The sequence below is a fragment of the Mustela erminea genome, chromosome 10, assembly GCF_009829155.1.
Source record: "Mustela erminea isolate mMusErm1 chromosome 10, mMusErm1.Pri, whole genome shotgun sequence".
NCBI lineage: Eukaryota > Metazoa > Chordata > Mammalia > Carnivora > Mustelidae > Mustela > Mustela erminea.
In genome coordinates, this window is record NC_045623.1 from 68,692,069 (window position 1) to 68,715,763 (window position 23,695).

Genomic DNA, 23,695 nt, shown 5'->3' on the forward strand with positions numbered 1-23,695 from the left:
TTTGCTGAAGGTTAGTCATTTAAATAGTTTTTCTGTAGATTCTTGTGAATTTTTTTCTAAAGATTTATTTGAGAGACAGCACACGTGAAGAGGGCAAGCAGGGGAAGAGCAATAAGAGAGAGAGAGAATCCTTAAGCAGACTCCCTACTGGGCACAGAACAGACATAGGGCTTGATCCCAGGACCCTGAGATCATGACATGAGCCCAAATCAAGAGTTGCAGGGCACCTGGGTGGTTCAGTCAGTTAAGGATCTACCTTCAGCTCAGGTCAAGATCTCAGGGTCCCAGGAAGGAGTCCCACATCAGGCTCCCTGCTCAGCAGGGAGTATGCTTCTCCCTTTCACTCTCCCTTTGTGCTCTCGCTCTCTCAAATAAAGAAAATCTTTAAAAACAAACAAACAAAACAAAATCAAGAGTTGGACACTCAGCTTACTGAGCCATCCAGGTGCCCCAGGATTTTTTTTTTTCTACAGACATCATACCTGCAAATATCAATAATGTTTATTCTTCCCTTCCAATCCTTTTCCTTGAATTTTTTTCTCATTCTCATGTTACATGTTTGTCAGGACCTATAGTACAGTTACAGAAACATCATCGGCAAATACTCATTTTGATTCTTCCTTCCAAGCCTTTTCCCCTGTCTTTTGTCTTACAGCATTCACTAGGCCCTCCAGAGTACAATATTTAAAGATGCAGCAAAAGCAACCACCTGTTTGCTGCGGATTTGAAAGAGAATGCTTCTAGTTTTTCACTATTATCACTGGTAGCATTGTAGCCAATGCCCCTCACCAGGTTAAGACTATTCTTTTATTCCTAGCTTGCTTGACTTTTATAGCATGCTTTCATTTTAGTCACTGCTTCTTCTGCATTTATTCAAATGGTCATGGAGTTTTTCCTCTTTTGATCTATTAATATGGTAAATAACTTCAACTTTAAAATTAGCATCCTAGACTCAAAATGGATGAAGGACCTCAATGTGAGAAAGGAATCCATCAAAATCCTTGAGGAGAAAACAGGCAGCAACCTCTTTGACCTCAGCCACAGCAACATCTTCCTAGAAACATCGCCAAAGGCAAGGGAAGCAAGGGCAAAAATGAACTATTGGGATTTCATCAAGATCAAAAGCTTTTGCACAGCAAAGGAAACAGTTAACAAAACCAAAAGACAACTGACAGAAGGGGAGAAGATATTTGCAAACGACATATCCGATAAAGGGCTAGTGTCCAAAATCTATAAAGAATTTAGCAAACTCAACACCCAAAGAATAAATAATCCAATCAAGAAATGGGCAGATGGTATGAACAGACATTTCTGCAAAGAAGACATCCAGATGGCCAACAGATACATGAAAAAGTGCTCTGCATCACTCGGCATCAAGGAAATACAAATCAAAACCACAATGAGATACCACCTCACACCACTCAGAATGGCTAAAATTAACAAGTCAGGAAATGACAGATGCTGGCGAGGATGCAGAGAAAGGGGAACCCTCCTACACTGTTGGTGGGAATGCAAGCTGGTGCAACCTCTCTGGAAAATAGCATGGAGGTTCCTCAAAATGTTGAAAATAGAACTACCCTATGACCCAGCAACTGCACTACTGGGTATCTACCCTAAAGATACAAACGTAGTGATCCGAAGGGGCACGTGCACACAAATGTTTATAGCAGCAATGTATACAACAGCCAAACTATGGAAAGAACCTAGATGTCCATCAAAAGATGAACGGATAAAGAAGATGTGGTATAGGGAGGCCTGGGTGGCTCAGTTGGTTAAGCGGCTGCCTTCAGCTCAGGTCATGATCCCAGCATCCTGTGATCGAGTCCCACATCGGGCTCCTTGCTCAGCGGGGAGCCTGCTTCTCCCTCTGCCTCTGCTGCCACTCTGCCTGCCTGTGCTCGCTGTCTGTCTCTCTCTCTCTCTGGCAAATAAATAAATAAAATCTTAAAAAAAAAAAAAAAAGATGTGGTATATAGACACAATGGAATACTATGCAGCCATCAAAAGAAATGAAATCTTGCCATTTGCGACGACGTGGATGGAACTAGAGGGTATCATGCTTAGGGAAATAAGTCAATCGGAGAAAGACAACTATCATATGATCTCCCTGATATGAGGAAGTGGAGATGCAACATGGGGGGTTAAGGGGGTAGGAGAAGAATAAATGAAACAAGATGGGATTGGGAGGGAGACAAACCATAAGTGACTCTTAATCTCACAAAACAAACTGAGGGTTGCTGGGGGGAGGGGGGGTTGTTATGGACATTGGGGAAAGTATGTGCTATGGTGAGTGCTGTGAAGTGTGTAAACCTGGCGATTCACAAACCTGTAACCCTGGGGATAAAAATACATTATATGTTTATAAAAATAAAAAATAAATAAAATAAAATTAGCATCCTAGTATTCCCAGAATAAATTCCATTTGGTCATAATATCTTTTGTTTATACATTAGTGAGTGTGGTTTGCTGTATTTTGTTTAGGATTCTGACATCTTTCTATGTATTTTTAAGATTTTATGTGTTTATTTGAGAGATCAAGTAAGCGGGACAGAGGACATGAGCAGGGAGGTAGGGGCAAAGGGAGAGGGAGAAGCAGACTCCCCTGCTGAGCAGGAAGCCTAACTTGGGGCTCAATCCCAGGACCCTGCGATAATGACCCGAGCCAAAGGCAGACCCCAATTGACTGAGCTACCCGGGCACCCCTTGACATCTACATTAATAAAGGAAAGGACTCTGGCCTAAAAATTTCCTTTGTTATTTTCTTGTTACTTCATTATTTTCTAATTTTTAAATTTAATGCTTAGTTCATTAATTTTCAATCTCTGTTTTATACTAACTTAAGATAATAAATCATAGATTGCCTTAGATGCAGTTTTAACATGTGGTCCCTTCATTATTATTCAGGTTTAAATATTTCATAATTTGCATCATGAAATCTACATTCACCAATGAATTATTTAGAAGTATGTTGTGTAAAGCAATGAGTGGCTACTGTTTCATTAAGGGATTTCTTTTTTTTTTTTTTTTTTAAGATTTTATTTACTTATTTGACAGACAGAGATCACAAGTAGGCAGAGAGGCAGGCAGAGAGAGAGAGAGAGAAAGAGGGAAGCAGGCTTCCTGCGGAGCAGAGAGCCCGATGCGGGGCTCGATCCCAGGACCCTGAGATCATGACCCGAGCCGAAGGCAGCAGCCCAAACCACTGAGCCACCCAGGCACCCCACATTAAGGGATTTCTAATTTACACCACTGTTGATAAAGAATGTTATCTATGTGATACTGCGTTTTTATTAAATTCTTTTTCTGTAACAAATAATTTTTCTTAAAGTCTATTAGGTCTCATATTAATACTGTTTCCAAGCTTTCTTTTGGCCAACATTTCTTGGCTAACATTTCATCACCTTATTTTTAATTTATATTATACACATTCAGAAAATATAATAAAGTGGTATCTATGTACCAATCACAGATATTAAGCAGAAGTTTACATGTTGCCCAAAGGAGGACATTTTCAGTGTCAAATTCATAGAGATGATGCTTACAAAAAAGCTATTGAATTTAAAGGCAGAAATCAACAGAGTGCTTTTTAATAATGAAATAACAAAACAATAGACAGAGGCTCTTACAGGATGCAAATCTAAGGGGACAAAAGTGAAGACATTCTTTTTTTTTTTTTTTTTAAGATTTTATTTTTAAGTAGCCTCTATACCCAGCAATGGCTTGAACTCAAAACCCAGGATGAAGAGTTGCACCCTCTACCAACTCAGCCAGCCAGGTACCCCCAAAAGTGAAGACATTCTTGAACTTACACATTAACCTAAAAATGCCTTTTTGTATCCACTCTAAGATGGCAATGATTGTAAGATGAATCCCAAAGCCTGAGACTTACCATTTGAAAAATATAATGTACAGTCAATTAAATAAGGCACTACCAAAAAAGAGCCAGCGCTATAACTATTAATAATCCATGATAATACACTGTTGACCCCTCTTATGATGGACTAAAAGAAAAGAAAAAAGATGATGTATTCCTCAGGGAAAATCAGTCAACTCTGATGACCAGCACAACTGGTAAATGGAGTACTTACTTCACTGGGCTGGGTAAAAATTGTTACTTGAAGTCACATGTGGATTAACAGTTTTTGAAAACTCACAATACATTCAGCATAAAAACTCTGTTAAGTATAATTCACCCTACTTTGGTGATTCCTAAGGCCCTATAGAATTCTTCTGAATCTGAGAATCATTTTATCAATTAATTACAACACTAACCACCAGTCATTAAGAACCTAAGTCCCAAACAATGTGTTGGAATACTTTTTATTACATCAATTAATTTGATATTCATAATTCTATGAGTAAATAATATGATGCTTGTTCCAGAAAATAGGACTCAAAGCTAAACAGCTGAGTTGCCTGAAGACACGAAGCTAGTAAGCAGCAGAATCTGGACTTGAATTCCATTTCATGCATGGCATCTTGTTTGTCTATATTACATACCACCTTTTTAATACTGCTACATCTCCCTTTTGCGGATTTTTCCTAGAAATATCAGTGTTTTATTTTGGATAATATGGGAAGGAGGGGGTGTCAGGGGGGTGGAATTAGACCCCAGGTCTCAACCAACATTCTACTTTTCTATTAAGGCGAGGGCACCACCTAGTGGCATACACTTTGCCACCAATATAGTCAAAGACCATAAAAATACTGGCAAGGAAATGGTTTTTCACTGTTCTGCTTTCCTCCACTTGCTTTCCTACACAACCTTATAACAATCTGGGAATGTCTAAATTAACTCCTATAAATCAAAAATAATAGAGAAGCCTGGTAACACTAAGGATTAAACAAGTTTTGTAATGAGACAGACACAAATTCAGTCCCAGATTCAGTATTTACATCATGACCTTGGTAAGTTACTAAAAGTAGCTTTAGTCTGTCTCCTCCTAATGCCATTTACTGAACAGGATTATCATAGAAATTTACATGTGAAAATCATCCATACAGTGCTTGATCCAAAGAGCTTCCTCAGTAACTACTGAATCCTTTCTCTATTCTGTATTCTTTTACATAGTCTAAAGCCACATTATGTGTTCTGCTTTGTTTTTAAGTAGGCTCCACACCCACCTTGGAACTTGAATTCACAACCCGGAGATCAAGAGGTGCATGCTCTACTGACAGAGCCAGCCTGGCGCCCCTTGCTTTTTCCAGAAATCATACCACACCACTGGCTCGTTCTGTGTTTAAGATAACTTCCATAGTTCTTTTCTATGTACGGGCTCTCTGCTCAGCAAGGAGCCCGTTCCCCCCATCACTCTCTGCCTGCCTCTCTGTCTACTTGTGACCTCTGTCTGTCAAATAAATAAACAAAATCTTTAAAAAAAAAAAAAAAAAAGTATCTCCCTTTAAAAAAAAAGGATGTGGATCAGGAATGCTACACAGGAGGCGGCACATTTGAAAAGTCTCTAGAAGATGAGCTTACCAGATATGGGCATAGAATTTCTGATGTAAGAAAAAAAATAAAGAATTTCTGATATCGGGATATCAGAAGCATGAGGAATGAAGAAACACAATGAGGGAACAGCGAGAAGTACAGTGTAGTTGGAACACAGTCTGGGATGGATGAAGAACTGGGGAGAGATCTGTGGCACACATCAACGATAGCTCATTAAGTTCACTTGGAATCTAGATGATAAATGCATTACCTATCACCATCATATCATTATCATCATCAATTAGATATGTAACTATGTGCCAAACCCTGTAAGTAGGTAATTGCTAAGTCTCACAACAACCCTGCAAGTTATAGGTTATCTTCACAGAGGTTAAGAAATTTGCCCAATGGCACAGAATCAGTTAAGGGGTACAGCTGAGAGAGATTCCACCCCAGGTCTCTGACTCTTTCTACTACACTAGTGGTTCCAAACTTAGCTGCTCAACAAAATCACAAAACAAAATGTTTTAAAAAATAGGTACTAGACCCTATTCTGAAACAGTGTATTTAAGAGAGTAGGACCTGGGAACCTAATTATAAACAAACTCTCCAAACGATTCATAAACAGGGAAGCTAAATGGCAGTCCAACTTTTTAGAAAATACCACAGAGACTCTTAAAACAGACACACATATACACACAACTAATTAACAGCTTCCATCTATGTACCAGGTGCCCAGTCCTCACAAAATTCTTCAAGGGTATTATAATCCCCACTTTCAAGAGAAAACTCAAACTCAGGACGCTTACAGGTAACTTCCCTCTTCCAGTCAACAAGGGCAAAAATAAGATTCAAACACAGGTATGTATGGTTCTTCTCCATCATGCTGCATGGTAAGCAGAACTCTTTAAAAACAAACAAACAAACAAACAAAAAAACCCTAAATGATCCTTGCCCCTATATAATGCTATAAAGTCTTTCCCTTTTGGTGTGGTTAGAAACCTATGAATAGGATATCTCTGAAGTGATCAGAAGTGATTATATTACAGAATGAGTTACCACTGGAGTGATCAGGGCAAAAGGGAGATTATCTGGTGGCTAATCACAGGAGGCCCTTTAAAAGGAGTGGCAGAGGCAATCCTGTCTCCTAAAAGGAGTGGCAGTGTTTTCTACAGCTGGTAGCAAGAACCCAGCCCAGTCAATACCTTGATTTCAGCCTTGGGAAACCTTAAGCAGAGAATGCTTTTGAAATATCTGGTCTATATAACTGTGAGATAATAAACAGATAAAAGTGTTTCTCCCCACTCCCTCCACCCACCCATCCCCCCCCCCCCCCCCCCCCCCCCCCGCAACAGGCCCCAGAGGATTTTTAATTGTGGTAATACAAGATTTACCATTTTAAGTGTTCAATTTCGTGACATTAAAGTACATTCATGCCATTGTGCAACCATCATCAATGTCCATCTCCAGAACTTTTTAATCTTCCCAAACTAAAACTATGTACCCATTAAACACTAACTCCCGGGACGCCTGGGTGGCTCAGTCGTTGGGTGTCTGCCTTTGGCTCAGGTCGTGATCTTGGGGCCTGGAATCGAGTCCCATGTCCGCGGCTCCCTGCTCAGTGGGGGCCTGCTTCTGTCCGTCCCACTCCCCCTGCTTGTGTTCTTTCTCTGTCAAATAAATAAATTAAATCTTTAAAAACAAAATAAAACACTAACTCCCCAATCTCTCTTCCCTCCAACCCCTGGAAACTACCATTGTCCATGAATTTGACTGCTTTAGGCACCTCATGTAAGTAGAATCATACAGTATTTATCTTTTTGTGACTGGCTTATTTCACTTAGCATAATGCCCTCAAGATTCATCCATGCTGTAGCAGGTGTCTACATTTCTTTCCTTTTTAAGACTAAATAATATCCCATTGAATGTATATACCTCCCTTTGCTTATCCATTTATCCACTGAATAAAGACTGAGTTGCTTCTAATTCTAGGCTACTGTGAGTAATGCTGCTATGAACATGGGTGCACAAGTATCTATTTGAGTCTGCTTTCAATTTTTTTTTTGGATATTTATAAAATCAGTGTTGTTTTAAGTCAATTCCTTATCTTAAAAACTGGGTAAGTGAAATGAAGTAATCAAGCATTTATCCTGTTTATTTGATCTGCAGCACTGGGTAACCAAATTCACGAAGAGAACTCCTTATAAAATATTTCTGATAAAAATTAGAACTAAACGATGAAATATCATAATTTTGCAACCCCTAGATAAGCTGATGAAATCTAGGTACTGAGCATCAGTAGCTGCTAGTATCAATAAGGAGCAAAAGCCAAATATTATGTACCTCTTGATAAAAGAACACACCATCACCTATAGCCTTACCAAAGGGATGAAACCTGAGTCTTATCTACTCTCTGCATCCAGTTGCCAATTTGCAGGAAAAGCAGAGGGCAGAAGAGTATGCAGAATTACAGCTGTATGCAATCAGTGTATGGAAACTCCTAAAGGTCCTATTGGATTCTTCAATACATAAATTACAAACAAGAGGTATCAGGTTAAAAAGAAGGGCAAGACAAAGTACAGAACTTGGGAATATAAATTCAAGAAGTGATTACTATAGAAGAGCGGTTAATTTAAGAGACAGGGAGGGGCCTGTAATTAAATGAGGCACATAAAGAGGCTTCCAGGGTACCTGCCAAAATTCTATTTCTTAACCTGGGTTAACCTATTTCTTAACCTGGATGGTAGTGACAAGGGTTAATAATTAAGTTATAATAAAAGAAAAAATAGAGGCACCTGAGTTGCTCAAGTCAGTTTAAGCATCTGCCTTTGGTTCAGGTCATGATCCCAGTGTCCTAGAATTGAACCCCGTATTGGGCTCCTTGCTCAGTAGGGAGCCTGCTTCTTCCTCTCCTCCCCACTCAAGCTCTCTCTCACTATCTCTGCCAAATAAATAAATAAAATATTTTAAAAAGAAAGAAAAGGGAGGAAAAAAGGAAAGAAAAGAAAATAGTGCTTAAATGTAACAATGAGACAGCCGCCCAAACCCAGACTGAATCCAACTGACTGAGCAATCTCAGTACAGCTCTGCCAAAGTCGCCCTACTTAGCTATCTCAAGCCAAGAAACCAGTTAATGCCAGACTGGGTGGTGACTAAGGTCAGTAAAAAATGCTTAGAAAAGCAATAAAACCAAGACGACAAAAGAGAAACCAAGGGGGAAAAAAAAAAAAAAAAACAGTATAATAAGCTGAATTTTTAAAAATCTATATGCTATCACATATACAACATCTGCTCAAAATAAGCCTGTCTCACTTCCATCCTGCAAATTCACCATACTTCTATCTCAGCATGAGAATTTTCCCATTAGATTTGTGCCTTTGGGTTCCAGTTTCAGATGGCAAGGTAGGAAGATCCTAAACTCCTCTCCTCCCATAAACATACTGAGCCTACAGTTACACATGATACTTTCCTCTTTTAAAAAAAAGACCTTGGTAGGGCGCCTGGGTGGCTCCATGGGTTAAGCCTCTGCCTTCAGCTCAGGTTGGGGTCCTGGAATCGAGCCCTGCGTCGGGCTCTCTGCTCAGCAGGGAGCCTGCTTTCCCCTCTCTCTCTCTCTGCCTGCCTCTCTGCCTACTTGTGATCTGTCAAATAAATAAAATATTAAAAACAAACAAACAAACAAAAAAAGACCTTGGTTGGGGTGCCTGGGTGACTCAGTGGGTTAGGGCCTCTTCCTTCAGCTCATGATCCCCACAGATCAGGCTCTCTGCTCAGCAGGGAGCCTGCTTCCCTTCCTCTCTGCCTACTTGTGATCTCTGTCAAATAAATAATAAATAAAATCTTTTATATATATATATATATATATATATATATATATATATGTATATGTATATATATGAGAAATAAAATGTAAGGAGTTAAAGAGAAGATCCTAATAAAAATCCTTGTGATATTCAAGAGAACCTACATAAGATCATCAGCTGATTTTTCAACAGAAACTTCACATCACAAGGGAATGAAATGTTGTATTTGAAGTGCTGAAAGAAAACACTTCCAACTAAGAACTGTACACTGCAAAGTTATCATTAAAAAGTGAAGGAGAGTTTTCCAGACAAGTTAAGGATAGAGGAGATCGTCACTAAACTGGCCTTTTAAGCATTATTAAAGTGACATCTTTAAGCTAAAAAGAAAAGGCACTAACAAGAAAACATGTAGAAGTAGAGATCATATGCATAAGGCTACCATATAGTAAAGGTGATGGATTAACCACTTTTATAGCTATTTTAAAGGTTAAAAGACAAAAGTAGTAAAACTATAATTACAAAAATTAGTTAAGGGAAACAAAATAAAAAGATGTAAAATATGACATGAAAAACACAAAACTAGGTGGGGGTAAATATAGTTTTTACAAAGCATTCAAATTTAAGTTGCTATCAACTTAAAATACACTGCTATATATAAAGGTTGTAATATGTGAACCTCATGGAAACCACAAAGCAAAAACCTATAATGAGAAAGGAATCTAAACATAATACTAAAGAGAGACATGCAACTATACAAGGGTAGAGAGCAAGAAAAGAAAAACCAACAGAAAGAACTACAAAAATCCCCAGAAAACAATCAACAAAATGGCAATAAGTACATACTTATCGATAATTACTTCAAATGTAAATGAACTAAATTCTTCAATCAAAAGACAAGGAGTGGCTGAATGGATAAATAAAACTAGACTCCTTTATATGTCACCTGAAAGAACTTACTTCAGATCAACAGACACACACAGACTGAAAGTGAAGGGGCGGAAAAGATACTCTGTATAAATGGAAACCAAAAGAAAACTGGTATAGCTGCCCTTACATCAGACAAAATAGACCTTAAAACAAAAATTGTAATAAAAGACAAAGAAAAGTATTACATACTGATAAATGGGTTAATTCAACAATACACCATAACATTTGTAAACATTTATGCACCCAACACAGGAGAACCAAAATATATGAAGCAAATATTAACAGACCTGAAGACACTGATAGCACTACAATAATAGTAGGGGACTTCAAAACCCACTTTCATCAATGGATAGATCATCCAGGCTGAAAATCAATATGGAAACACTGGCCTTAAAAGACACATTAGACCAAATGGACTTAATAAATACAGAACATTCCATTCAGAAGCAGAATACAAATTCTTTTTTTTTTTTTTTTTTTTTTAAAGATTTTATTTATTTATTTGACAGAGAGAAATCACAAGTAGATGGAGAAGCAGGCAGAGAGAGAGAGAGAGGGAAGCAGGCTCTGCCGAGCAGAGAGCCCGATGCGGGACCCGATCCCAGGACCCTGAGATCATGACCTGAGCCGAAGGCAGCGGCTTAAACCACTGAGCCACCCAGGCGCCCCCAGAATACAAATTCTTCTCAAGAGAACATGCAACACTCTCTAGGATAGATCACGTTAGACCACAAAAGGTTTCTATACATTTAAGAAGACTAAAATAATACAAAGCATCTTCTCTGACCACAATGGTACAAAACTAGAAATCAACGTGTAACACTGTGATTTATAAGAAATACATATTTGGTTATTCAGAAGCCCAAAATATGTTTCTTATATATATTTCATCTTCACCTACACTTTCTGAGTCAAAGTTCCCAAAACCTTTGGAATTTCTCAGGTGTTGAGAGTGATTCAAGTCTTTTATTATGTAAATGGAGCAACTTTTGGAAACTGCCTAAGGATGGGAGCTGGTTGGGGTGCCTGGATGGCTCAGCTGGTTAAGCATCTGCCTTTGGCGCAGGTCACGATCTCAGGGTCCTGGGATCAAACCCTGCATCCAGCTCCCTGCTCAGGAGAGAGCCTTCTTCTCCCTTTCCATCTGCCCCTCCCTCCATTTGCACAAGCATGCTCTCACTCAAATACATAGAAATTTTTTGGAATTGGGACAGAGGGAAGGATGGCAGCTGTGTGCCAGGAGGAGAGACCATGTGATTAGAGTTGGAACTTTTAGTCCTCCCCACCTCCAACCACAGGTAAGGAGAGAGGCTGGAGGCTAAATCAGCTAATGGCCAGAGTGTTAGTCAATCATGACCATGCATTGAAGCTTCCATAAAAACTGAGAAGGACTGGGTTTAGAGAGGTTCCAGGTTAGGGAATACACAGAGATGGCGTGGGGAGAGTGACATGCCTAGAGAGGGCATGGAAATTCCATACCTTTTCCCCCAATCTTGTTTTATATCTTTTCATCTGGCTGTTGATTCACATCCTTTATCATATCCTTTAGTAAACTGGTAAACATGTTTCCCTGAGTTCTGTGAGTTGCTCTAGCAAATTAGCTGAACTTGAGGAAGAGGCTGTTGGAACCTCCAATTTGTAGCTGGTCCGTCAGAACACAGGTAATAGCCTGGGGCTTGCAACAGGTGTCTGAAGTAAGAGGCAAAGAGCAGGCTTGTAGAACTGAACCCTTAACCTGTGGTGATTTTTCAAATACATCAACCTATGAAATGGAATAGAGAAGCCAGAAATAATTTATGACAAAGGAGACAAGAACATACAATGAGGAAAGAACAATCTCTTCAATAAATGGTGCTGGGAAAACTGGACAACCAAACGCAAAAGAATGAAAGTAGAACATTATCTTACAGCACACCCAAAAATTCACTCAAAATGGATTAAAGACCTGAGCACAAGACCTGAAACCATAAAACTCAGAAAACATAAGCGGTAAGCTCCTTGACATTGTTCTGTCTCCAAAAACAAAGGCAACAAAAGCAAAAATAAACAAGTGGGATAACATCAAACTAAACTCTTCTGCACAGTGAAGGACATCAACAACAAAATGAGAAGACAACTTACTGAACAGAAGAAAATATCTGCAAATCACATATCCACAAAGTTAATATCCAAAATATATAAAGAACCCACATACTAAATAGCAAAAAACCCCAAACAACCCAATATAAAAATGGGCAGAAGATCAGACATTTTTCTAATGGAGCCATGTAGTTGGCCAATAGGCACAGGAAAAGATGTTCAACATCACCAATTATCAGGAAAATGCAAATGAAAACCATGAGATAGCATCTCACATCTCAAAAAGTAAGAAATAACAAGTGCTGGAAAGAATGTGCAGAAAAGGGGGCAGCTGGTTAGCTCAGTGGGTTAAAGCCTCTGCCTTCGGCTCAGGTCATGATCTCAGGGTCCTGGGATCGAGCCCCACGTCGGGCTCTCTGCTCAGCGGGGAGTCTGCTTCCCTTCCTCTCTCTCTGCCTGCCTCTCTGCCTACATGTGATCTCTGTCTGTCAAATAAATAAATAAAAATTTAAAAAAAAAAAAAAAAGAATGTGCAGAAAAGGAAATCTTATATACTGTTGGTGAGAATGTAAATTGGTGCAGCCACTATGGAAAACAATATGAAGGCTCCTCAAAAAATTAAACAGAACTATCATATATATGATCCAGCTACTCCACTTACGGATATTTATTCAAAGAAAAACAAATGAACAAACCAAACTCATGGATATGGAGAACAGATTGGTCGTAAGAGTGGAAGAGGGCTGAAAGGTACAAAAGGGATGAAGAAGTCAACTGTATGGTGATGAATAGTAACTAGAATTACTATGATCACTTTGTAGTGTATATAAATACCAAATTGTATCATACACCTGAAACTAATAATGTTTTACCAATTTTACTACAAAAAAAAAGAAAGAAAACAAAGGTAAACATCATAATTGTTTTTATGAAGCAACTAAAAAAAAAAAAAGGCCAAGAAATAACAAATGTTGGTGAAGATGTGGAAAAAACAACTCATGCAGTGTTGGTAGATATGTAAACTGGTGTGGCTGCTACAGAAACACAGTGTGGAGGTCCCTCCAAAAATAAAAAAACTACCATATGACCCAGTAATTATACTTGTATGTATTAATCTGAAGAGAATGAAAACACTAATTCAAAAAGATATATGTGCCCCCATGTTCACTGCTGCCATTTTTATAGTAGCAAAGATACAGAAACTACTTAAGTATCCAGTGATGGATAAATGGATAAAGAAACTATATTATATATATTTCTTAATATATCTCTGTGTGTGTATACGGGTATAAGCATATATGCTTATACCCGTATACACACACATACCTGAATATTATTCAGCCATAAAAATAAATGAAATTGGGTCATATTTGACAACAGGAAGACCGTGAGGCCATTACACTAGGGGAAATCAGACAGAGAAACAAATACTGTCTAATCTCTAAAACAACAACAACAGAAAAAAACCCACTCTGTATCACACAGATTGTCAGTTGCCAAAATCATGGGGTAGCCTAGAAGAAATGTTCACTGTTTGGGTTTTTTCTTTTAGTTTCAATAAATTGGAAAAAAAGTAGTAATTTGGTTTCTTTCTCAGTTATTTCCCATTTCTGCCAATTCATTACTGTTAATAAAGGCAGTAAGTAATATGTTTACCAAATATATTCATATCTTCAAAAGCAAACATGCAGAAAAAAGATGGCAGAAAGAAAGCAACAGAAGCCAGAAAGAGACAAGACTACAAAAAACTGATCTACATGGTTATGATAAAGGTAGACTCATCTTTAGATATAATGGAATACTAGAAATTATACCCCCAATCATGCACTTTTTCTTGCCTTTGGAAACTTGGACAATGAAGGAACCTGAACAAGCAATTAAAAACAGTGTGAAGCTATAAGCCTGCACTGTCCAATAAGGAAGCCACTACTTAGCCTTATGTGGTTACTGGGCACCTGATACGCATCTAATCTGAACAGAGAGAAGCCATTAAGTGTAAAAGACACACTGGATTTTGAAGACTTACTATTTAAAAAAAAAAAAAAAAGGTAAAATATCTCATTAATAATTTTTTACTGTTACATGTTGAAATAGTAATATTCTAGAATATGTTGGCCTGAACAGAATACATTAACTTCACCTGTTTCTTTTTCCCTTTTTGCAACTGTCCCTCAGAATAATATACTGCTTAAACTATAACTTTAACGAAAGCATGCTTAAAGATGACCTTGAGAAAAACATGTACTAGCTGTAGGCTTTTGGTGGAGGAGATGATACACATCCTTGAAGCCAAGTGGCTGGGGATGCCTGGCTTGCTCTGGGCGGAAGGCCGCCCTGCTTCCCTTTTTTGTAGTCTCCCCTGCCTCAGAGAAAGCCTGCTGTTAAGGTAATCCCTTTAAGTTAGCTTGCTCAACTACAAATCCAGCTGCAGGACCAGACACACCTTACTCTTCTTGTTTACCTCATTTACCTTGTGACCAACACCTGACTCACATTCCTTCTTGTTACCTACTAGACATATGGCTGTTGTATAACCTTCTTTTCTTCTCCTTTGTTGCTATCTTGTATCTAATAAATATGGGGACTGAGGAGGAGTTGGGGCGGACGGGGGGGACGACACTCACAGCTGACTTGCTTGGGCCTCATTCTTCTCCCGTGCGCTATCAGGAAAGTGGCACTTTTTAAATGTGACAACAACAAAATTTTAAATTATATATGTGGCTCACATTATATTTCTGTTGGACATCACTGCTACATAGACCCTTATTAAATATTGCTGAATAGTAAAAACAAAGCAACTATTAAGTAGGGATTTTTCAGAGTTATTCCTACTATTTGCTCTACTACTAACACTATAATTCATTAAGTTCTAACCCTGGTCCCTGACTGTAAAATAGAGGTTAAAGAAAAAAAAAATCAGTAGCTGCGTTAAGTCATAGATACAACATTAAAAGAGCAAGTGTAAGAATGGCATTCTAGTCCTGGTTTTGCACTGACTAGTAGTTAAGATGGAGAGATCTTTTTTTTCTGAACCTTGGTTGCCTGTCTCAAAAATTAAATGAGAAAACTAAATTTAGACTTACATGATTCCATCAAAATATTTTTTCCCATCAAAATTGGTTTTCATAAAAATGAATAAATACTCACTCTGAGTCTAACACATCCTCTGCGAGAGCCTCTCATCATTTTGTCCTTGGACTAAAAGAAAACAAAAACATTCAATGAATAAAAAATTATAGACTATATTTAGAATCATCTGGGGATAAAGAAAAAAATTACAGTAGTAAATACCTCCATTCTTTATCCATATCTTCCATCCCCCCCCAACCTCCCAAATCACTTAAAGATAGGAATTAGCAGTTTCAAATGAGTATGTTTTCAAGTGGTGGTGATGAAGTTGGTGCACTGTTGGTGGAAATGTAAATTGGTGCAGCCACTACAGAAAACATCCTGAAAAAATTAAAAATACAAATACCATATAATCCAGTAATTCTACTTCTGGGTATTTACCCAAAGAAAATGGAAACACTAATTAGAAAAGATACATGCACCCCTATATTTATTGCATTATGTACAAAAGCCAAGAAATGAAATCAGCCTAAGCACATCAGCAGATGAATGGGTAAAAAAGATACAGTGTGTGTGTATACACACATATATACACACAGTGGAATATTACTTGGCCATTAACAAAGAATGAAATCTTGTCATTTGTGACAACATGGACAGACCTATGGGGTATATTGTTAAGTGAAATAAGTCAGACAGAGAAAGATAAATACCTATGATTTTATTTATATGTGGAATCTAAAAAATGAAATAGAAACAGACTCAAAAATACAGAGAATTGGTAGTTGCCAGAGCACAGGAGGTTGAGGGGGATAAGAAAAATAAGTGAGGGGGATTAAGAGGTATAACCTTCCAGTTATAAAATAAACTAAGTCATGGGGATGAAAAGTACAGCATAGAGAACAGAGCCAATAATACTGTAATAACTTTGTATGGTAAGATATGATAACTATACTTACTGTGATGAGCACTGAGTAATGTATATAAATGTTGAATCACTATGTTGTATACCTGAAACTAATACTGAATGTCAATTATAAAAAAATAAAATGAAAGCCTTTTATAATTACACAAATAAACCTAATCATAGAATTCTGTGTGCCTTTAATATGTTTATTACACTAATTTTAATTCTTCCTCATGCCCCTTAACTCTAGCACAGTGTTTTTCATATTTCAGAGTGTTTGAGAATTACCTCGAGGGCTAAGAATCACCCAGAAGTTTTAAGATTCACCCCCAGTTGATTATGACTCAGGCAGATGGAGGGCCACATTTTGAGAAACATTGCTTTACCTCTTTTCAAATGTCCAAATATGTCACATTTTTTGCCTCTGAGATTTCTCATCCAGTGTTCCTCAGCTTGGAATGTTCCCTGCCCCTGATATTCTGTCTTGCTGTCACTCATTAACACCTTACCTTACCTATGATTTGGATTCCCATTCTTCTCCCAGAGTCTCCTGTATGTTCTCATCACGGCATGTACCATCCTGTGCTATAATGGCTAATTTACTTGTCTAGTTCATCCACAAGACTGCCTATTCCCTAGGAAGTAGGAATTCTATCTTACACTTCAGAATAGTGTCTAGTGCATATTAGATGCTTAAAAAATATTGACTACTAAAATGCTGCTCCCTTACTAGACTGGGCTGAGGAAAGGCTATGTTCTACATAATAAACCTTATGTTGATATTTAGTAAATAGTCCTAAAATTAAATCTAGTCATGTGTAATAAAATAAAATGAATCCTGAAATATAATCAAAGTTTTAAAAATATTTAGTACCTCAACAACTGGTATTTTTCTGTACTCCCCTAAGCAAGAAAGAAGTAAAATAAGCCAATATCGTGAAATTATATTTTAAAGAAAACTGTCCCACTTTTGAGGAATGCCACGGATGCCTTATATCTAATGTACTATACACCACAGGCAAACTTTGAGTTATGATTATAAAGGACTTAATGTACAGCATTTTCTATAGTTAACAATACTGTACAGTATACCCAAAAGTTACTAATATAGTAGATCTTAAAAATTTTCACCACAAAAAAAAGGATTATGTTAACTAACCTACTGTGGTTATCATTTTGTAATATATATATTTATCAAATCATCACACTGTACACTTTAAACTTATACAATGTTATAATCAATTATAACTCAATAAAACTGGAAAGAAAACAAGTATTTCTTGGGGATATTTGTATGTCAATATATAAAGATCTGCCTTATCCCTTTCATTGCCTACAGTATTTTCTTTTCTTTTTTTTTTTTTTTAAAGATTTTATTTATTTATTTGGCAGAGAGATCACAAGTAGGCAGAGAGGCAAGCAGAGAGAGAGAGAGGAGGAAGCAGGCTCCCCGCTGAGCAGAGAGCCCGACGTGGGACTCGATCCCAGGACCCTGAGATCATGACCTGAGCCGAAGGCAGCGGCTTAACCCACTGAGCCACCCAGGCGCCCCTGCCTACAGTATTTTCTAAGAATATAGCCTATGCCATTTTTTCACTGACTCAACTTACGAATGTAACAATATTACAATGATAAATCAAAGTTGATTCTTTAATAAAGTACTGAGACACAGGAATTCATGTTCAAAAATTATTTTTAAAAAATGATTTTTAAGGGACAGGAGACAGTCTTCTTTATTCCTTTAAAAATACAAGGATTCATACATTTTATTAAAAAATTCTCACCAAGCCTTCCGCTTGGGTCACAATCTCAGGGTCCTGAAATCCAGCTCTGCATGGGGCTCTCTGCTGAGCAGAGAGCCTGCTTCCCCCCCACCCATCCCCGCCTGCCTCTCTGCCTACTTGTGATCTCTCTTTGTCAAATGAATAAATAAAATCTTTTAAAAAAAACTCTCACTAGCAAGCACAGTCATAAGAGTTCTTTACTAACAATACAGTTAGCAAAAACACAATTAACAAAAGCATTCCCTAAGCATTTAATAGCCCTTTACTATACTCTAGACTTACCTTCAAAAGTATCAAGGCATACATAAAAATAGTAATTACGACTGAAAATACCCAAGGAGAGTTAGAATACAAATCAAGGTAAGAACCAACATACTCATCCTTAATTCCTCTTTCACTTTTTTAAAAATATGGTTATAGTGAGCAGGAAAAGAGTAAGACAGATCCCAGTGATGGTACTATTATTAGGGTTATGAATTATAAAACACTGAAAGAAGTGAAAATAATTAAAACAAATATAACTAGGAAATAATCAGACAAGGCCAGAATGTGGAACATCCCACAAAATCGTCCTAGATTCTTTAAAAAGGTCCTTAAAGAAAAAAAAGAAGACTAGCATGTAAACCATTATAATACAATGAAAAATAAATTATCTGATTATAGGCACGAAGTGCCATGAGCTACAAAAGGCCCTCTGCTGTGGAAAAGGATCAGGGAAGACAATACTGAAGTGACCAGGTTTCAAGTTTCAAGCTGGGACTTTAAAAAAAAAAAAAAAAAGGTTCTAATAAGAAAAGAGGGGAGGTAGAAGAAGAGGGCATTCCAATCCAAGGGACCACCACCAGCCAAAGCACAGGTACAGAAAACTCTACACACAAACCATTCATAGGAGAGTATATTTACAGACCCAAGCACAGAGTGCAAAAAAGGGATATGAAGAGAGACGAGGCTGAAAAGGAGATATGGGAACCAGATTCTGAAGAACTGAAAAAAATACTGAGTTGTTAAGAAAATCAAACTTTATTCAATGGTTAAAGGAGAGCTACTTACGATTTTTTAGAAGGGTAATTACATTCTCAAAAGGTGCGTTTTAGAAAAGTAACACTGTTATATATAATGACTTGAGTAAGAGAATGATGGTGACATCTGCAATCACAGCACCATCAGTACATTCTCATTGATGCCCTCTGCATGACAAGCACTTTAGAAAACAGTCAACCTCAAGAAACTTGGCATGGTAAGAATTATTCATATATTACAGATGAAAGTGACACCAGGGAGATCAAGTAATTTTCAATATTACATATGTAAAATGTAGCAGAGTTTGACACAGGATGGGGGAGTCTATGAGCACATATGAGCAGATTTTGGTCTGGGGAATGATTTGCAGGGCAGCCATTACAAATTGTGCAGGGCAGTAATTTGTAATTACAAATTACAATTTGTAATGGCTGCCCTGCAAATCATTCCCCAGACCAAAATCTGCTGTTAGCCTGGCATCCTCTGCTACAATGGCACAGGGTCCTCTCCTCCTCTCTCCACTCAGTTCTAATATGCACCTAAAGGGAAGCCGGTGTGATTATGTCCCCCAAGCACAGTGAGTGCTAAAGGGGTGGTGTCCCCACAAGGCAGAATAAAGTCCTTTCCCAGGACATTTTCCTCCTGGAGCTGAAAAAGAGCTCTTCCTATCTGTTCCTGAAGCTCTGAGATAAAGTTGCCATGAGACATGTGCCTTCTACGTGAAGAAAGAAAGCCTACCTACATGGTGAGATGACACGTAAGAGGTGGGGAGTCCTAGCTGCCAGTGTCCAGCTACACCCTCACCTGAGGCAAACCTGCCTAAGCAAATGCAACTCACTGAATATCAGGTTTTTTTTTTGTTTTAATGAATACAAGTAGCTTCTACTAATCCAAAAAGGCAGGGCAGGCAACCCCACTCCAGTAATCTTCCTTCCAGAAGTTATTTTACCAATGTTCTGAGCCTTACAACAAATTTTTAACAGGTTGGAACAGTCATACAACCTATAACTTAGATGAGGGGCGCCTGGGTGGTTCAGTCAGTTAAACATCTGCCTTCGGCTCAGGTCGTGATCTTAGGGTCCTGGGATCGAGGCTCCCCTCTCCTGCCCCCAACAATCAGGTTCCCTGTTCAATGGGGAGTCTGCTTCTTCCTCCCCCTTTGCTCCTCCCCGACTCATGTGCTCACACGCACGCTCTCTCAAATAAATACAATCTTTTTAAAAAAAGCAAAAGACCTATTATTTAGATGAGTTTCCTCTTTCTGCTTCCAGGTACAAAGCCAAGCACCTCAAGAAAGGATCACTCTGAAATGGATGCTACAGTCTTTTAGGCTGGATAAGGACTCCCCCATGAAGTGGAGAGATATACAGCTGATGCTCTACTCCCTAAGAGGCTAGAGGACTAGCAAAAATTTGGGGGTTTTATGGTTGCATTTGCTAGTTTCTCATATTTATTAACACAAGGGCAGTGGGTCCTGTTACAATCAGCTATGTAATCAAAAATTATTTTTAAGGGGCACCTGGGTGGCACAGTCAGTTAAGTGTCCAACTTTTGACAGGCTAAGGTCGTGATTTCAGGGTGGTGATATAGAGGCCCCGGCCAGGCTCCTTGCTCAGCACTGAGTCAGCTTGAGATTCTCTCTCCTTCTCTCTCTGCCCCTCCACTGTGCACACCTTCTCTCTCTCTCTCAAAATATATAAATCTTTAAAGGTTATTTTTAATAATCCAAGGCTAATTAGCTAACGCCAAGGTATGGATTCAGATTACAATTCATATGAAGATTTCAAAGTAAATTACCACAAATACAATATAATGCTACCTATAATAGACTGTATGTCCCCCAATATCCATTCTCTTTTCTTCTTCCTTTCTGTAATAAAATCCTCCACCCACAAGTCTTAACTGAACACATGGTTCTCCTGGTGGATATTACATTCCCAGCCTCCCTTTCAGCTAAGTATAGCCATTTATCTATATAATAGCCAGTGGACTATGCAATGTATGCAACACATTGTGGCTTTAAAAGGAAACTGCTTGCAGGCCACCTAGCTGGCTCAGTCAAAAGAGCGTGATTTTGGGATTATGAGTTCAAGCCCCATGTTTGGTGCAGAATCACTCTAAATCAATCAGTCAGTCTTTTAAAAAATTTAAAATTTAAAAAAAAAAAAAAGGAAACTCCTCTTTTTTTAAGAGCACATGGAATGCTCTCCAGGACAGACCAAATATTAGGCCATAAAACAAGCCTCAATAAATTTGAAAGGATGGGAATAATACAAAGTATGTTCTTAAATCATGATGTATTAAAAGCAGAGCTCAATTAACAAAGGGAAATTTGGGAAATTCAAAATGTGGAAATTAAGTGACATACTCCTAAATAACTAATGGGTCAAAGAAAAAAAAATCAGAAGGGAAATTAGAAAACATCTGCGATCTGAAAATGAAAACAACATACCAAAACTTTCAGGAGATAGTGAAAACATTTATAACTTTAAAAGATCTGAAATCAATAACCTAACTTTACACTTTAAGTACACAAATTAGGGCAAAGCAAGCAAAGAAAGGAAATAATAAAGGCTATAAAACTGTAAGCAAAAATAAATGAAAACAGAAAATAGAAAAACACAAAAAAACCGCAATGAAACCAAAGGCTGGTTCCTTAAAAAAGATCAACAAAATGGACAAAACTTTAGCTTTACTAACCAAGGAAAAAAGAGGAGTCAAATTAGTAAAATCAGGAATAAAAGAGGAGAGACATTACTAACAACCTTACAGAAACAAAAGGAAATCTAAGGTAACATGATGAATAACAAATTAAATAATCTAGACGTGATAGACAAATTCAAGAACAAACTGTCACAACTGACTAAAGACGACAAAAAAAATCTGAATAGGCCTCCAAGAAGTAGAGAGATTGAATTACTAATGAAAAAACTTTTCACAAAGAAAAGCCTAGGTCCAGGTGGCTTCACCGATAAATTCTATCAAAGTTTAAAGAATTAACAACTTTTCATTCTCTTCCAAAATTTTAAAAGAAGAAAGACTTCCCAACTTTCTCTATGAGGCAAGTATTATTCTGGTACCAAAACCAGACAAAAGTATCACAAGAAAAGACCAACATCTACTATGAATTAAGATGCAAAAATCCTCCGCAGACTACTAGCAAACCAAATCTACCAACATGTAAATAGGATTATACAGCTAAACTATTATGCTCTAAATGTGTGTACCCTCCCCCTTCCAAATTCTTATGTTGAAATCTCAACCCTCAAGATGATGGTATCAGGAGGTGGAGCCTTTGGAACAGCCCTCATGAATGGGATTAGTGCCTTATAAAAAAAAGACCTAAGAGAGCTCCCTTGCCCCTTCCACCATATGAGAGTACAGTGAAATGATCGGCATCTAAAAAGGTCCTCACCTTTTAGATTCAGACACTGAATCTACCAGCACCTTGATCTTGCCTCCAAAACTGTGAGAAATAATTTCTGTTGTTTATAAGCTACCCAGTGCATGGTATTTTTGTTATAGCAATCCAAACATACTAAGACAATGACCAAGTGGAATTTATTCCTGGAATGCAAGGTTGAGTCAACACATGAAAATCAATCAATATACTATATTATTAAAACAAGGAACAAAAATGACATGATCACCTCAAAAACAGGGAAAGCACTTGACAAAATCCACCATTCTTTAGGATAAAACCACTCAAGGAATAGAAGGTAACTATTTTATTTCATAGAAGGACATCTATAAAAACCCACAGCTAGTATCCTACTTACTGATATCGGACTAAAAGCTTTACACCTTTACACCTAAGAGCAGGAACAAGACAAGGATGTCCTCTCTCATCACTCCTATTCAACACTGTACTAGAGGTTCTAGCTGAGAAAATTAGGTAAGAAAAAGAAATAAAGACATTCAGATTGGAAAGGAAGAAATAAAATTATTTGAGATGACAGACCTATATATAGAAAATCCTAAGGAATCCACCAAAACACTATTAGAGGTAATAAATGAGTTCAGTAAGTTTATAGACTACAAGGCCAATATATAAATTGGTCTTATAAATTGGTCAATATATAAATTGGACTACAAGACCAATATATATAATTGTGTTTCCTTTTTTTTTTTTTTAAAGATTTATTTATTTAGTTGAGAAAGAGAGAGACAGAGACAGAAGAGAGTGGGGTGGAGGGAGAGGGAGGGAAAGGGAGTCTTAAGCAGATGCTGGGTTGAGCACAGAGCCCAACTCAAGACTCGATCCCACAATCCTCGGAGAGATCACAACCTGAAATGAAACCAAGAGTCAGATACTTGTACCACCCAAGTGCCCCAAAAATCAACCGTGTTTCTATATTCTTAGACAAAAAAATTTAAAAGTGGAATGAAAAAACAACTCCATTTATAATGTCAAAAAATTTAAATACTTAGTAATAAATTTAATTTTTAAAAGTACGAGGCTTATACAATGAAAATTGCAAAACATTGAAGGAAACCAAAGAAGACCTAAATAAATGCAAATACATCTCATATTGATGGAGTCGAAGACTTGATCTTGTCACAATGGCACTATTCCTCCAACTGACTTACAGATTTCATATAATCCCTTATCAAAATCCCAATGGTCTTTTTTACAGAAACTGACAAGCTGATCCGGAAACAGCCAAAACAATCT

The 23,695-nt window shown here is 37.7% G+C and overlaps 1 protein-coding gene across 5 annotated transcripts in view; it reads right to left on the reverse strand.

Moving 5' to 3' along the window:
- OSBPL9 (oxysterol binding protein like 9) overlaps positions 1-23,695 on the reverse strand; it is a 169,468-nt gene that overhangs the window by 122,318 nt on the left and 23,455 nt on the right. For all 5 annotated transcript variants that reach the window (XM_032302361.1, XM_032302364.1, XM_032302363.1 and 2 more), the window contains exon 2: positions 15,388-15,438. In XM_032302361.1, coding sequence (XP_032158252.1) covers positions 15,388-15,438 — 51 coding nt within the window. The remainder of the gene's footprint in view (positions 1-15,387; positions 15,439-23,695) is intronic.